Source organism: Mus caroli, unplaced genomic scaffold (assembly GCF_978045245.1).
Source record: "Mus caroli unplaced genomic scaffold, Mus_caroli_1 scaffold_1, whole genome shotgun sequence".
Classification (NCBI taxonomy): Eukaryota; Metazoa; Chordata; class Mammalia; order Rodentia; family Muridae; genus Mus; species Mus caroli.
In genome coordinates this window covers 34,742,597-34,758,018 of record NW_028227256.1, presented here as the reverse complement: position 1 = coordinate 34,758,018, position 15,422 = coordinate 34,742,597, and the positions used below count along the sequence as shown (strand labels likewise).

Sequence of the window (15,422 nt, the reverse complement as noted above, 5' to 3'; positions counted from 1 at the left end):
TGCGTGGCCGTGCGCCTGCGCGGCACCGATGGGCCAGGAAAAGGCCTCCAGTCGGAGCCCTGAGAGGCGGGCCGGCGGCGGTCCACGTCGCTGCGTGCTCGCTCGGGTGCGCGCGCACGATCCGTAGTCTCCGCGAGAGGGCGTGTCGAGACAGGTACGCGTGCGCACGGGGGCTAGGGCGCGCCGGACGGAAGTGGAGCGTAGGCGCCGGGGAGGTGGAAGAAGAGCCCCGCTCAGGTACAGAGCGTGAGGGCGGGGCGTCGGCCAGCCCGGAGCTAACCGCTCCCGCCCTCTTCCCGCTGCGTCCTACGGAGCGCCCGCCTCCGCCGGGGCGGGGTCCAGGGAGCGGGAAGGAGGAGACTGGGGAGGAGACAGGGGCGGGAAGGAGGAGACTGGGGCGGAGGATGGAGGCCGGGGTGGGGTTGGATGTTCCGCTGGGGCGGAGGCCCTTCAGTAGCCGGGATGAGCTCCGGGGAGGACGACGGTCCGGGAGGTCGGGGGAGGGCTGCGGAGCTCCAGGGAGGAGTCGCGGAGGTGCGCTGGGCTAGAGAAGAGCCACCCCGGGGCGGCTGCAAGAGGGTGGGGAGAGCCTGACGGTGGCCCGGGGTGGGCATCGCTGCTTAGGCGGCTGCGTCGCGGACCCGCCGGGTGGGAATGGGTTCCAGGAGCAAAGCTTACCCTAGTTTCAGGGGAGTTCATGGTTGAGCCCAGTTCCTATGGTGACCGCTTCGCTGCCTGCCTCAGCTTGGTTGTTGGGGGACTGTTTTGCTTAGAGACACTGTGAGGTGAAGCTGTGGCATTTGGAAGCTCAGCCTGTCTGTTCCTGAACCCCTCAGTCTCTCTTAATCTTTTCTTTATAGACTAGGAGGCAGGTGAAGGCAGAAATTGAGATTTTGCATGGAAAAAAAAATCTCATAATCTCTTTATAGTTTTATAGAAGAAAGGCAAGGTAGGCTGTCTTGCTTGAAAAAATTATTCAAGTCTGTCATGCACTTGATACCTAAACAGTATATATGTACATAAGGATACATGTATTTGTATATATCTCTCAGTCAACGATTTAGACACTAAGAAAAATTTGCACAAGTGGCTGTTTTCTTTAAGCCCCTGTAAATCTGTGTGTCCTACGGTCTTTGTCATTTCAAATTTATTCTTGTTTTCAGGACTTCGAATACATTTTGTTCACTTTCAGGAAATAAAGTCACAGTAATTTCGGAATAGAATAGGTTGTAGTTATCGTATTTAACTGTGCTTCAAGAACAAACCAGTTGTATTTTAATTAAACAGTAAACTAAGTTCTTCTGTCTTAATTATTGAGAAAGAAATAAGGTAAATATTACATTCATCAATATTCTTTGAAATTCCAAACCTCGATATTATTTATTGGCAGTTTCAAAAACAGGTTTTACTTATTTTTCAAAGAAGAATCACTGTTGTAGTCCAGCATATAACCAGGCAAGGAGAGAGTCTCTGGGTTCTGCCTTATTTGTTTAGAAATAATTTGGTTTTAAAGTTTCCCACAAGTAGGGGCCATTAGAACAGGTGTTATTTGTTCTCTCAGGAACCACATGCTCTTGCTCTTCGCTTGTTGCCCAGACTGACAATGTTAGGCATTCTCTCGCTTTTCCTAATAGTTTTATCATCTTCTTATGTGAACACACAGCATACAGTCTGCCTTGTTATGGAACTTTATATAAGGGGAATTGTAACACGTGTTCTACAGCTTCTGTGCTCAACACTTAGAGATTGTAGCCTTGTTGCTTCTAGGTACTTTGCTGGTTAGTGTTCCATTGTAAAGATATACAAAAGATATACCACGATTTACTGTTAGTGGACAGTAGGTTTTAAAATAACGGACAGGGCTATGGATATTAAAATATATGCATCTCATGTTTTGAGGAGAGGCGGTTGGAAAGGTAGTGCCTTTTGTTTTAGTTACACCATTAGTCTTAGTCTTAAGTTACTAATCCCTTTGGTCCAGAAAAGCCTCCAGAGAACAACTGACCCCTTTCTTGTGTTTCTAAGGTCTTGTTTCATTCTTCATTGAGGGCATAAGTAATTTCTTTAGAGGTTGGATTGTAGAAACAAGATGAGCTTGGAGCTTGAATTGGAACGACTGGAAAGATTTTGTTGTTGTTTACCTTAAGAAAAGTTTAAACTTTAATGACTTTAGTCCCTTCCCACCTTTTGCTGATATTTTTTAAACATATAATCTTAACTTCTATTTCACTGAAAAATTAAAGTCCCAGTAGATAGGAAGGTCCTCAGATTATACCCCTTAGTTAAAATTTCACTTACCTTTTCTCATTCTTGTGTCAGAATACAGTATACCTACTACCTGGATTTCTTCATGTTATTCACCTTTTGGCCCTTCCACCAGTCAACATTAATTTATGTCTTCATTGTTTCTCTGCTGTAGGGCTTCATTACCTGCAGATTTTAGGGAATTCTTTTCTTTAAAAAAATTTTGTGCCCGGTGTGGTGGCGCACGCCTTTAATCCCAGCACTCGGGAGGCAGAGGCAGGCGGATTTCTGAGTTCGAGGCCAGCCTGGTCTACAAAGTGAATTCCAGGACAGCCAAGGCTACACAGAGAAACCCTGTCTTGAGAAAAAGAAAAAACAAAAAAACAAAAATAAAAAAATTTTGTGTGTATGTGCGTGTGTGTGTGTGTGTGTGTGTTCACGAGGAGGTCAAAGGACAACTTGTGTGTATATTTATGTGTATGTGTGCTTGTACACCCGCTTGCCAGGGTATATGCTTGCCACAGTGCACATATGGAGATGAGAGGAGCCTGTGAGAGTTGGTTCTCTTCTTTTACTATATGGGTCCTTGGGGATCAAACGCAGATCATCAGGCTCAGGCACAGTGCCTTGATCAGTAAAGTTGTCTCACTGTTCCTGGCTTTGTGTATGCATGTTAGATATCATTCTTCAGAATGCTTAAGATCAGAAGTGTTGCTGTTTCAGGGTTTGGGGACTTCAGGATATTGTATGTACATAATGCTTCCCACGAATGGGACCAAATCTAAACAGAAAATTTATGTTTCATATGAACTTTATATTCATGGCCTGAAGGTAATTTTCTGTAACTCTTTTGGTCTACTGGGGTTTTGACTATGGACATTCTCCCAAGGTCAAGTATGGAATTTTCCATTTGTAGCTTCATGCTGTTGCTCAGAACATTTTTGAATTGTGGAGATTTAAGGTTTGAGTTTTCAGACTAAGGCTAAGCAGACTTTTATTCGCAGCATTTTCTTGAGAGATGAAGTCCACGCTTGATTCTGGAAGGGGTCTCTTGGAAAGAAGGAAACATACTTTCCTGCTTTTGGCAGGGAACCTTCTACAGCCTTAGTCTTCCTTAACTTTTATTCTGCCTCTTTGGCTCTCGCAGCTATGCTGATTAAAAGCTTACATTTTATATTTTGATTTTAATCCTTATTCATTTATTAGTCCTCTTCAGATTTACTTTCATTCCTCCACAGAGGCTGCTTTGTTTAATTAAATTTCATTATTTTAAAAATGTTTTATTAACTCTAAAAATTTACTCATTGAGTAAATACAAATGTTCTATATAGAAACTCTGGTAGACTTTTTTTAAACATAGCAACCAGACAACAGCCTAGACATCTTGGAATTTATATCCCGGTAGAAGAAAGTAGACAGTAAACAGGGAAACAAACAGATAATATAATTTCAAGTAGGGACAAGTGCAGTAGCTTGAGTGGAGGGTGACTGAGAGAGAACCTGCTTTAAAAAGGAAATTGAGGGAGAAAAGACAAAGAACTGAGGTTGAGCAGATGTCAGGCAGGTAAGAGGCTGAGGAGAGAATGTTCCTGGTAGGGAAAAGTGGGAGGAGGGCGTGAAGTCGACTGAAAATGGAACACGTCTTAGCTCATGTGCATTGATATAACAACACACTGTATGCTTGGTAGATTGTAAGCAACAGATATTTAATCCTAACAGTTCTGGAAACTGAGAATTCTAAGATCTCATCTGGTGAAGGATCTTTTCCGGGTTCATAGATATCTTATTGTTGTTTCCTCATGGTATAAAGTATGAGAGAATCCTGGGGCCTCTTCTTTTTTTTTTAATTTTATTTATTTTTTTTATTACGTATTTTCCTCAATTACATTTCCAATGCTATCCCAAAAGTCCCCCATACCGCCCCCCCCCACTTCCCTACCCACCTATTCCCATTCTTTTGGCCCTGGCATTCCCCTGTATTGGGGCATATAAAGTTTGCAAGTCCAATGGGCCTTTCTTTCCAGTGATGGCCGACTAGGCCATCTTTCGATACATATGCAGCTAGAGACAAGAGCCTGGGGCCTCTTCTATAAAGTTAATTAATCATGACTTAGTTTATTTTTTGGTGCTAGGAACTGACTCCAGGGTTTTAGGAATGCTAAGCGTGTGTTCTACTACCAACTGGCTCCTGCACCTCTCAGTGCCATCATTCTGGGCATAAGGCTTTCATCATAGTAACCTGAGGGATATACAGTTTTTCAGGTCTGAGCCACCCATGGAAGGAACAGAAAGATAAGCAGTAAAGCTAATTGATGAGTGAAAAAGAAGTACCGGATCTTTCAAGAGAAGGCACCAACTCATACAGGACCTAAGGAAGTTCAGAGTTTATCCCAATTGTAGTAGAAAGCCATTGGAGTGTTTTTGATCAGCCTCTAAACATTTTAAAGTGATTAATCTGATTATAGGGTAAAGAATAATTTTTATAAAGCAAGGGAAGGAGGGGGAAGAACTGTAGGAAACTTGCAGTAATCTAGGTGTGGGGATTGTTGTACCTGGGTCTAGGCACATCCATATAGTGTGTAGAAACGGATGATGTCTTAGGATTTCTATTGTTGAGAAGAGACACCATGATCACTGCAACTATATAGGACAACATTTTATCGGGACTGGCCTGCACTTCAGAGGTTTAGCCCATGTTGATCACGGTGGGAAGCATGGCAGCACTCAGACATGGAGCTGGAGAGGCCGCTGAGAACTCTGCATTTGGATCTGGAGGCAGCAGGAAGAGGTAGCAGCACGTGAGATTTTGAAACCTCAAGCCCACTGTTAGTGACACATTTCCTCCAACAAGGACATACCCACTCAAAAAAAGGCCACTCCTTATAGTGCCACTTCCTGTATGCCTAGGATGGCCATTATCTTTCAAGCTTCACGTTTTCACTCCCTGGCTCCCATAGGCTTATAGCCATATCATAATGCAAAATGCATTTAGTCCAGTATCAAAAGTTCCCATAGTCTACCACAGTATCAGCACTGTTTAAAAGTCCAAGATTCAAAAGTCTCTTCTGAGACTCAATGCAGTCTTTTATCTGTAGTCCCTTGCAAAATCAAAATGAAAAAACAGATCATATGCTTTCAACATAAAATGGTATAGGATAGACATGACTGTTCCAAAAGGGAGCCCAGCGAGGAAATACTGGACCAAAGCAAGACTGAAAACTAGTTTGGGGCAAACTCCAAACTCTGCATCTCCATGATTGATGTCAAAGCCCTCTTCAGATCTCCAGTTCCTTTCAGCGTTGTTGACTGTAATGCACTTCTCTCATGGGCTGGGTATACTCCTTGTTAACAGCTTTTCTCAGCAGGTAGCCCATGGCTCTGGCATCTCTATCATTTTGAGGTCTCCAAAGCAATCCAGGCTTTGCCTCCACAGCTTCATGCAGTGGTCTTTCTGAGCCTTCATTTAGAGACACCCCTGCCACAGGACTGGCCTCAATGGTTTTCCTTATTAGAGAGAGATTCTATAACTCTTTTCTTGTTCCCTCGACTCTAAAGCCAGAACCATGTGGCCAAAGCTGCCAAGTTCTGCTGCTTGCTGGGGCTAGAACATGTTTTCTGGTTTTGATGATTTGCTTCAATGCTTAAACTTGGCTGTCCTGGAGCTCACTCTATAGACCTGAAATCCACCTGCCTCTGCCCCACAGGTGCTGGAATTAAAGGCATGTACTACCACACCCATCTCTAAGCTTTTTAAAAATTCCCTTTCATGTTTCTTGAATTCATTTTCACAAGTCATAAGCTGGGTGGGTGGAGTCTTGTTCTGAGATCACCACTCCTGCTCTCCCACTCAGCATCAGGCTTCTCTTTAACCTGTGTGCACGTCCTGGTGCTCCTTTTCTCCTCAAACTGTACATTTTTTATTTTTTCCTTGTATTTTCTCCTTTTCACTATAGGTCTGCGTATTATGGGCCACTAAAAGCGCAGATACACATAGGACTAGGCTATTTTGAAATCTCTGCTAACACAACCCAAAACTCTTTAGTTTAGCCTCAGGTAGACTTTGCAGACATAAGCAAAATGCAGCCACATTTTTTTATAAAATATCACAAGAACAATCTCAAGGACATATACTAATAGTATTCTCCTCTGAAATCTTTTGAACTAGACCCCAACAGTTCAAATCACCCTCAGTACCATACCACTGTCTTCCATGTTCGTAGTAGGATAGCCCATTAAGCCCCACTTAAAATCTCCAATCACTTTTCTAGCCCAAAGTCCCAAAGTGTTTCCTAGTCCTCCAAATAAAAACATAGTTCAGCCTATTACAGCAATACCCCGGTCCATGGTAACAACTTTTGTTACCATGCTTCTATTGCTGTGAAGAGACACCATGACCATGGCAACTCTTATACAGGGCAATATTTAATTAGGACTGGCTTACACTTCAGAAGTTTAGCCCATTTTGGTCAAGATGGGAAGCATGGCAGCACACAGACACGGAGCTGGAGAGGCAGCTGAGAGTTCTGCATCTGGATCTACAGGCAGCAAGAAGAGATAGCAGTACTGGGCCTGGCTGTGTAGGAACAGGTACTGGGAAGTGGGAAGAAAGTGGAGACAGAGCCCACAAAGATGCCAGGAGTCAGACTCTGGAAACCAGCATCAGAGTACAGATCTAACTTTATTGTTTATCACATAAGCTTATCTATAGCTTTTTAGCCAATTAGAATATGTTTATGTATTCAAGGGCAACCGGGGTGAGGGAGCAACCTGCATTGCTTAGCAGAATCTAACTCACCTGTCTATGAGCCTGTAGGGGAGGGTCCAGTCTCCTGGAGAGGTTTCTGTGAAGACAGGAAGCAGCCTTCCTGGCCTTGGGTCCTTTGTGTTGTCTCACTGGTATGCCAGGATCCATGTCGGATCACACATAGCACCACTCCCTATGGGCCTAGGATGGCCACTTTTATTGAAACCACCACAGATGGATTTAGGATATACATTTTGGATATAGAACCAACATAACTCGATATATTAGGTGAGTGTCAAGAAAAAAATCAAAGACACCCTCCTTTTTAAAATTTTTAAAAAATTGGGCGGGTACATGCTTGATGGTGGATCTGGACTCTTCAAGGGGTCTCTGAAACTTGTGAGACCTTGCTCTTTCTCCCACTTCTTCCTCCACAAGGTTTATCTCCACAAATTGAGGTCTGACACCTCAAGCCCACCCCCAGTGACACACTTCCTTCAGCAAGGCCACACCCACTCATAGCACCACTCCCTATGGGCCTAGGATGGCCACTTTTATTGAAACCACCACAGATGGATTTAGGATATACATTTTGGATATAGAACCAACATAACTCGATATATTAGGTGAGTGTCAAGAAAAAAATCAAAGACACCCTCCTTTTTAAAATTTTTAAAAAATTGGGCGGGTACATGCTTGATGGTGGCTCATTGTGGAGATCTGGAAAGAATATGAGGCAAAGGAGATCCAAGGGCAGTGAGGGAGTTCAGAGGCTAGCTTCAGACATCTTCTGTTGCTGTGTCAGTGGATGTGCAGTGAGAGCAGCAGTGTTAAGTGCTCTGACGTGGGCTTGTTCATAGGCCTTTGGGGATGGAAAGTAGTAGATTCTAAATATCCTAAGATCTAAATAAGTAGATATGAGAGATCACTGGAACGTGGAGATCATTTGTATGTGTGGGGTGGAGATTGCTAGGCCAGGCACCGAAGTTTCAGATATACATCTCTCTTTGCTACCCATAGTATTTCCTTGAAAGCTAGGGAAGGCACAGTAGCAACTTTAGTCAGGTATGTTTTCTTACTTAATTACTAGCCTAGCCTAATATCTAATTTTGTAGAATTTACACTTGATTTTTAGTTTACAAAGGAGAATTAAAAGAGTTTAGTTTTGTTAGTTTAGCACACTGCTTTCAGATGCCTTCCTGTTATATAAAGAACTTTAGAGGCTAGAGAGATAGCTCAGTGAGTGATATGATAAAGACTTGAGTTAGATTCTAAAACCCATGTGTTCTAGTAGATTTTTATTGCCGTGATAAAATAGCATGACCACAAGGGACTTGGGGAGCAAAGAGCCTATTTCCACTTACAGTATGTATTGGTTACTTTTTTGTGGTTGTGAAGAAAATGCTATAACCAAGGCAACTTATAGAAGAAAGGGTTTATTTGGAGCTTACAGTTCCAGAGGGTTGGAGTTGATGACCACCATGGTGGGGAGTATGGCTGCAGACAAGCAGGCATGGTGCTGCAGCATCTGACAGCTCATTTCCTGACCCATAACAAGAAACAGCACATGGCAGGGGCTTTTGAAACCTTAAACTCACCCTCCCTCCCCCAGTGACACGACTCCTCTAACAAGGTCATACTTCCTAAACTTTTTAAAATATCCACCAACCGGGAACCAAATATTCAAATGACTGAGACTTACAGGGGACATCTCAATCAAGCCACCACACAATTGTGGTCATGAAGAGAAGCTAGGGTAGGAAATCAAAGCAGGAACCTGGAGGCAGGAACTGAAATAGACCATGGAGGCACGCTGCTTACTGGCTTGCTCAGCCTGCTTTCTTATACCACCTAAGACCACTTGCCCAAGAGTGGTGTCACTCACAGAAAATACTCTAGACTTGCCTTCAAGCCTGTATGATGGAAGCATTTTTTTTTTTTTTTTAGCTGAACTCCCCTTTTCTCATATGACCTTGGCTTGTGTCAAGTTGACAAAAAACAACCAACACACCATGTAAAGCCAGATGGTAGCGAAAGGCTGGGAGGTGGATTCAGGAGAAACCCTGGAAGCTTACGAGCCAGCTAGCCTGGTAAATGCAGCCCCAGACAATAGACCCTGAGGAAAACAATGTGGGAAAACTAGAGCTGACACTTGAGGTTGTCCCCTGTCTTCCTCCATTTGTGCAAGGACACACACACACACACACACATACACACAAATCTCTTTAGACAGACTGGTAGGGGCATAACTTTCAGACATTGCTTGTTTTTTAAGGTTCAAGTAAACATGCAAGGAAGTCATGTCTAGAAAACATGAATACCTAAATTGTTGTCAAATCAGTATAAATCAGTATGGAAGTCTTGTTGATGACATCATCCCCATAGAATAAAAAACAGAAATGATCTTTAGAATATGGAGTTCAAACTGAGCCCTAAACTGTTAGCGAAGAAGAGTATTTCTAGGTGTCGGTTAGGAGATAAAGTCAGAGTGGAAGGGAACAAACTGAAGAACTTTGCGTGATGGGAAAAACAGATGTTGGCAATTCAAAGTGTGATGGAAAGCCAATAAGAACTGGCAAGTTTATTGGCGCCATCCTTACTCAGCTCAAATTTGTGGGTCATGTTGGTGAGATTTTACCAGTGTAGCTTCTGATGTTACCAGGTGATGCAGTCTCACGGCAAACTCCCTTGTCTTTTGGCTCTTACAGTCTGCCTGTCTTCTGCAGTGTTCTCTGAGCCTCAGGTGTGGGAATGTTTTGTAGATGTATCCATTGGGACTGGGCTCCACCGCTCTGCATATTGATTGGTTGTGGTTTTCTGTAGTGGTCTTCATCTGTTGAAAAAGGAAGTTTCCTTAATGAGGAGTGAAGATTATACTCATCTTTTGGGTATGAGGACAAATGTGTATAGATCATTGTTAGGGATTATGCTGGTTTAGTAAATTTGTAGGGTTAGTAGATTATCCTCCAATAACCATGATTCCATTAGCACTGATTAGATAGCTAGGTTTCCAGTACCAGGCACAGTATCTTTCCTGTTGATTTATCTCTTTTGTTTTTAAATATGTATTTTGTGTGTGTGTGTTTGTGTTCACTTGTGTGCATGTGTACACCAGTGCCCACAGAAGCTGGAAGGCGGCATCAGGTCCCTTGGGGCTGGAGGCGTACATGAGCTGCCTCCCTCACTTTGAATACTAGGATCTCAACTTCAGTCCTCTGAGTAAGCACCCTTAACTGCTTTTATTAAGAAAATACAGCTTGGTAAAGTCTGCATTACTGACGGAAAGTTAAGAACAATAGAAAATGTGAACGAAATAGATTGTTACTAGTTTTCAAAACTTACTGATGTGAGAAATCACAGCTCTGTTTTAAACAGAGCTCATTCTTATATCTCATTCTTTTTGTTAGGTTAACACCAAAGAACATCAGTTTGGTCTTGGGGCTCCAGTTTCTGAAGCTGGAAGAAACCAGAATACTTTCCAACTAGAACAAGAAGTGAGAACCCAAGATAGATTCATCTCTACACTGAAATTACAGGTTAGCCTTGGTTTATATATTAATAAATACTTTTCTTAATTAATTTGGCATGTGGGTTTATTTTAGAACAAGAAGATATAGAGTAAATAATTACTAATTCAGAGCTTGTTTAAATCTAATGATTCTAAAATCACTCAATTTGGAGGGGGGGATGGTTGTTTGAGACAGGGTTTTTCTGTAACAGCGTTTTTGTGTAATAGCGCTGGCTGTACAGGAATTCTCTCTGTACACCAGGCTGGCCTTGAACTCACAGAGATCCTCTTGCCTCTGCCTCTTGAATGCTGGGACTAAAGACCTGAACCATCAGTGCCTGGCTTCATTCAATTTTTATAATCACTTTGATATAATTGATTCAGAGTTAGTGAGTGAAAGTTATGTATCATGTAGTTTTTTTTTTCCCCCTTTCAGGATCTTTTTATATAACCCAGGTTGGTCTCCAACTCATAACAAAACTTTTGTGTTAGCCTCACATTCTGGAGTTACGGGGATGAGTCCTTGCCAGGCACATCAGCTGCTTTTTTTTTTTTTTAAAGATTTATTTATTATATATATGAGTACACTGTCACTGTCTTCAGGCACATCAGAAGAAGGCATCAGATCCCATTATAGATGGTTGTAAGCCACCATGTGGTTGCGTGGGATTAAACTTAGGGTCTCTAGAAGAGCAGTCAGTGCTCTTAACTGCTGAGCCATCTCTCCAGCTCCCATCAGCTGCTTTTTAATGCAGACTCTTACTTAGCCATTTCCAACCATGTGAAATAGTGATCATTTCTTTTGACATACATTTCTGTGAAATTCCAAGTGGTTAAATAATTATGATGATTAGATAGCAAATGACAAACAGGATTTCTTCCAAGTTAGCAGGGATTTAAATATAGTGCTCTGTGCCACAGGTTTGAGCCCATCTAGCAGTGCTATAGTCAAGGCTCTTAGAACAGACCTTCCAGGCGCAGATGTGGCTCGGTTGGGTGAGTGCTTGCCTAACATCCACAGAGCCCTGGATTTGATCCCAGCACTATACAAACTGGGTATAGTAGAACATGCCTGGACTCCTAGCACTCAGGAGGTGGAGGCAGAAGGATCAGAAGTTGAAGGTAATACTCAGACTTCACATTGAGTTCGAGGCCAGCCAGAGCCTCCATGAGACTGTCTGCCTGGAGGTGGGAGAGCAGGGACTTTGGGGAAGAAAAGGTGGATTCAACTTTTCCTTTCCTGTTTCCTCCTATTTAATACAACTACAGGCTGTGCGCATGAGATGTGAAACCGTATACTATTTTCCCTTTCAGTAAACACAGATTCTGTCCTCATACAGTATAATCTGAATGCAGTTTCCCCTCCCTCTACCCTCCCAGTTCCTTCCCACCTCCTCTCCCATCCAGACCCACTCACTAGAAAATAACAGGCCCCTAAGAGATAACAACAAAACATAAAACATCCAAAATATAATAACATAAAATAACACATCATATTGAGAGTTGGACAAGCCAAGCCAACAGAAGAATAAAAGAGCCCCAAGAGCAGGCACAAGAACCAGACCACTCATTGTCACAGTCAGGAGCCCATAAAGTACTAAACTGAAGCTGTGCTGCAGGGAACCTGGCGTGGGCTCCGTGACTGCTGCTTCATCTCTGTGAGGTTCCCTGAGCTCTGAGAGGAGGGATTTGATGAAGACATCTTGTGTAGAGCTGTGTGCTCCACGGTCTTTCTCTCTGCATAATTTCCAGCTATGGGTTTCCGTATTTGTATCTGTCTGCTGTGGGAGGAAGCTTCTCTGAAGATGGCATTGATCTATGAATGTAGCTGAGTATCATTAGAAGCCCTTTTAGTGTTACTTTACTAATGCCCTTCAGTCCCAGTTCTCTCTCCTCTCATTCTCTCCCTAAATCCCAAATCCCACCCAAGCCTTCCATTCTCACACTCTGCTCCCCACACTCTGCTCACCTTTAACATTTATTCCATTTCCCCCTCCCAGGGAGGTTCGTGTGTGTGTGTGTGTGTGTGTGTGTGTGTGTGTCTGCCTGTCTGACCATCTGTGTGTCCCTTCCTCTATGCCTATCTTCTTTGAGCCTGTGGATTGTAGCTTGGTTATCATTTTTAAATGGCTAATATCCATATATAAGCTGACACATAAAAATGTGAACTCAAAAAAATAATTCCCAGAGAAATACAAGGCAGATGGCTAATAACTGCTTGCTTCAAAACAAGCAGATTAAAAAAAAACTATAGACCTGGCAGGAAACTGCCAGTATAAGCCAAATAGAGTCTAGACTTTAATCCTTTCCAGGTGGCTACAAAGATCCTCAATTGTGCCTCTTCTTGACCTCATTTCCTTATCTCTATCCCTAAGAAGAGTTGGTAACAAAGGAAACTAAGTAGGGAACCAAGACTTTCATTTCCATCAGGTAGTAGGAAGGTGCATAGTCTCTGAGGTCAGTAGAGACCACAGGGGCACCAAGGCATCTGCTTCTACCCTGTAGTCAGAGGCGCACTTCCTTCTTGTTAGGGAGGTGTCAGAGGAGAGTTACAGCAGACTCAGGACTTTATTTCTCCTCACAAGGCCTCTCTTGGGATTTGAATCTAGATTGTTCCTCACAGGCTCTTGTTGTGAATGGGCAGTCTCCAGCTTGTGGTGCTGTTTTAGTAGATGGGGCCTGGCTGGTGGAAGTAGCTCACTAGGGATTGGCCTTTAAAGGTCATAGCTGCCCATGGTTCCAGTTTGCCCTCTGCTTCCTGGTCCACCAAGATGTAAACCAGCCCATTCTGCCTGTGTCAGGAACATTTGAGTAAGGCTGAATTAAAAGGTAATGAACTAATTTATTGGTGGAGGAAATTTCAAATGTTTTTGGTGTGGTGGTGGGAATCAAACCAGGGCCCTGCTCATGCTAAGCAAGCACTCTATTCATTGAGTTATGGCCCCACATCTCAGAAGAGGAAGTTTTAAGACTGCATAATATTCAGTCTATAGCATGATTATCGCTTACTGTGTTCAGCCAGCTTTATAATGAGGGACAGGAAGTACAGAAGAAAGATGTGCACAGCATGCAGTTTAGGAGCACGCCTTGTGTTTAAAACTGCAGCACAGGCAAGTGGGCAAATTGTTACAATTGTTAAAGAGCCATCCATTGACCTTGCACTAGGGCAATAGGAAAGGTGCCTTGAGGGGAAGCTTGACTCATGAAAGGCTTCAGGATGCAGAACTGAAAAGGCATTTGAGAGATTTTTCTTTGAGAGAGCTTCAGGGGTGTCTTTTAAATGAGGCAACCTAGGGAAGGGTTTCCAGTGCACAGGCACTCGAGGCTACTCAAGCTGTGGTCCATGACTCCCAGTTCTTGAGCTGGCAACACAACATGAGATCATCTACATAGTAATTTGGAAGCATGCAGAAGGTAAGAATTCTAGTTATCTTGGCGGCTTACACCAATAGTTTTGACAAAAGTCTGGGAAGTGAAGCAGTGAATAGCACTGTCAGATTCCCTACAGGGAGTCCTTCAGTGTACTTTGCATGGAGCTTTGAAGGTGAATCCCAAGTTGTGGTAAAGAACTCAGGACTTTGGAGTTTTGAAGAACCTGAGATATCTGCTGAGGAAAGCTGTAGCACCAAGTAGATTTTGCCCTAAGAGAGTCCCTGAGTGTTCCAGGCAGCAGGGCCTATGAGCCAGATAACTAAGTCCATTGGAGCTTACAGAGTGATGCACACACACACACACACACACACACACACCCCAGATTCCAGGCATGGAGGACCCCAACCTGCCTCTTCTAAAACATTTATATCATGAATTGAATAAAAGCAGGGCCTACTATCAAGGACAAGGAGGGTATCCATGTATTTACTGACGATCCATTTGTTTTATTACCCACTTAACAATAAAATGAACATGATGTACAGAATATATAATTCATGATGCATAAAGGAGTTCTGTGTATTGCTTAGAAGCAGTGGAAAGGACAGGTAAATAAATGATTTTAATGCATCTTATAAAATACTAAGAAAGGGCTGAGAAGTTAACTCAGCCAGTATAGTGCTTATACAAAGACTTGAGTTTAAACCACAGAACCTGTGTGAAAAAGCCAGGCATGGTAGTAATTCTGCCTGTAATTGCAACTCTGGAGAGGTGGGCACAGGCATCTCCCTGGGATACTCTGGCCACTGAGAGACACTGTCTTTAAAAAGCTAAAGTCGATAGTGCTTAAGGAATGACACTTGAGATTGTCTTTGGCCTGCACACACATGAGCATGTGCATACCACACACCACATGCATTCACAGCATGAGGGTTGCTGAGGAAACAGCTCAGTAGGTGGAGGGGTTGCTATGCAAGTTGAGAAATGACCTTCAGATTTCCAGCACTCATGCAAATGCTGAGTAGGCTAGCGGCCTTCTGCTAACCCTGGCACTGAGGAGTCAGCTGGCCAGCTAGATGAGGCAACTCTGGGAGCATGGAGCTAAACTGAGGGACCTTGCCTCAATAGATAAGGTGGAGAGCAATTAAAGAGAACACTGTGTCTTCCACATGCATACACATGTACACATGTGTTCATCCCTGTCTGCTGATACATGTGAATACACACATGCATGTGCGCACGCATACACACACACACACACACAACAGTCCAGAAAAACCCCCTCAACAGAACTGTGAAGACAGATGAATTGCAGTTGTTTAACACTGAGATAAGAAAGTTAGGCAAGTAAGTTATTGTGTTCGAAAAGACTTTTCTAAACAGTTAACAGAGTTTTAAATAGCAAGTAGAAGTTTGATTCCTTTTTATTGGTTATTTGGTTTATTTTCATTTCAAATATTATCCCCCTTCCTGGTTTCCTCTCTGAGAACCCCTGATCCCAGCCCCCAGAAATTTGATTCTTGGGGAGTAAATGTCATTAATTATTCAAATTAA

The 15,422-nt window shown here is 43.1% G+C and overlaps 1 protein-coding gene across 2 annotated transcripts in view; it reads left to right on the top strand.

The window, feature by feature from the left end:
* Nucleotides 1-462: 462 nt before the first annotated feature.
* Nucleotides 463-15,422, top strand: part of Tsga10 (testis specific 10) — a 101,346-nt gene continuing 86,386 nt past the window's right edge. For both annotated transcript variants that reach the window (XM_085836496.1, XM_085836506.1), the window contains exons 1-2: nucleotides 463-534; nucleotides 10,396-10,524. In XM_085836496.1, the coding sequence (XP_085692622.1) occupies nucleotides 463-534; nucleotides 10,396-10,524 (201 nt within the window). The remainder of the gene's footprint in view (nucleotides 535-10,395; nucleotides 10,525-15,422) is intronic.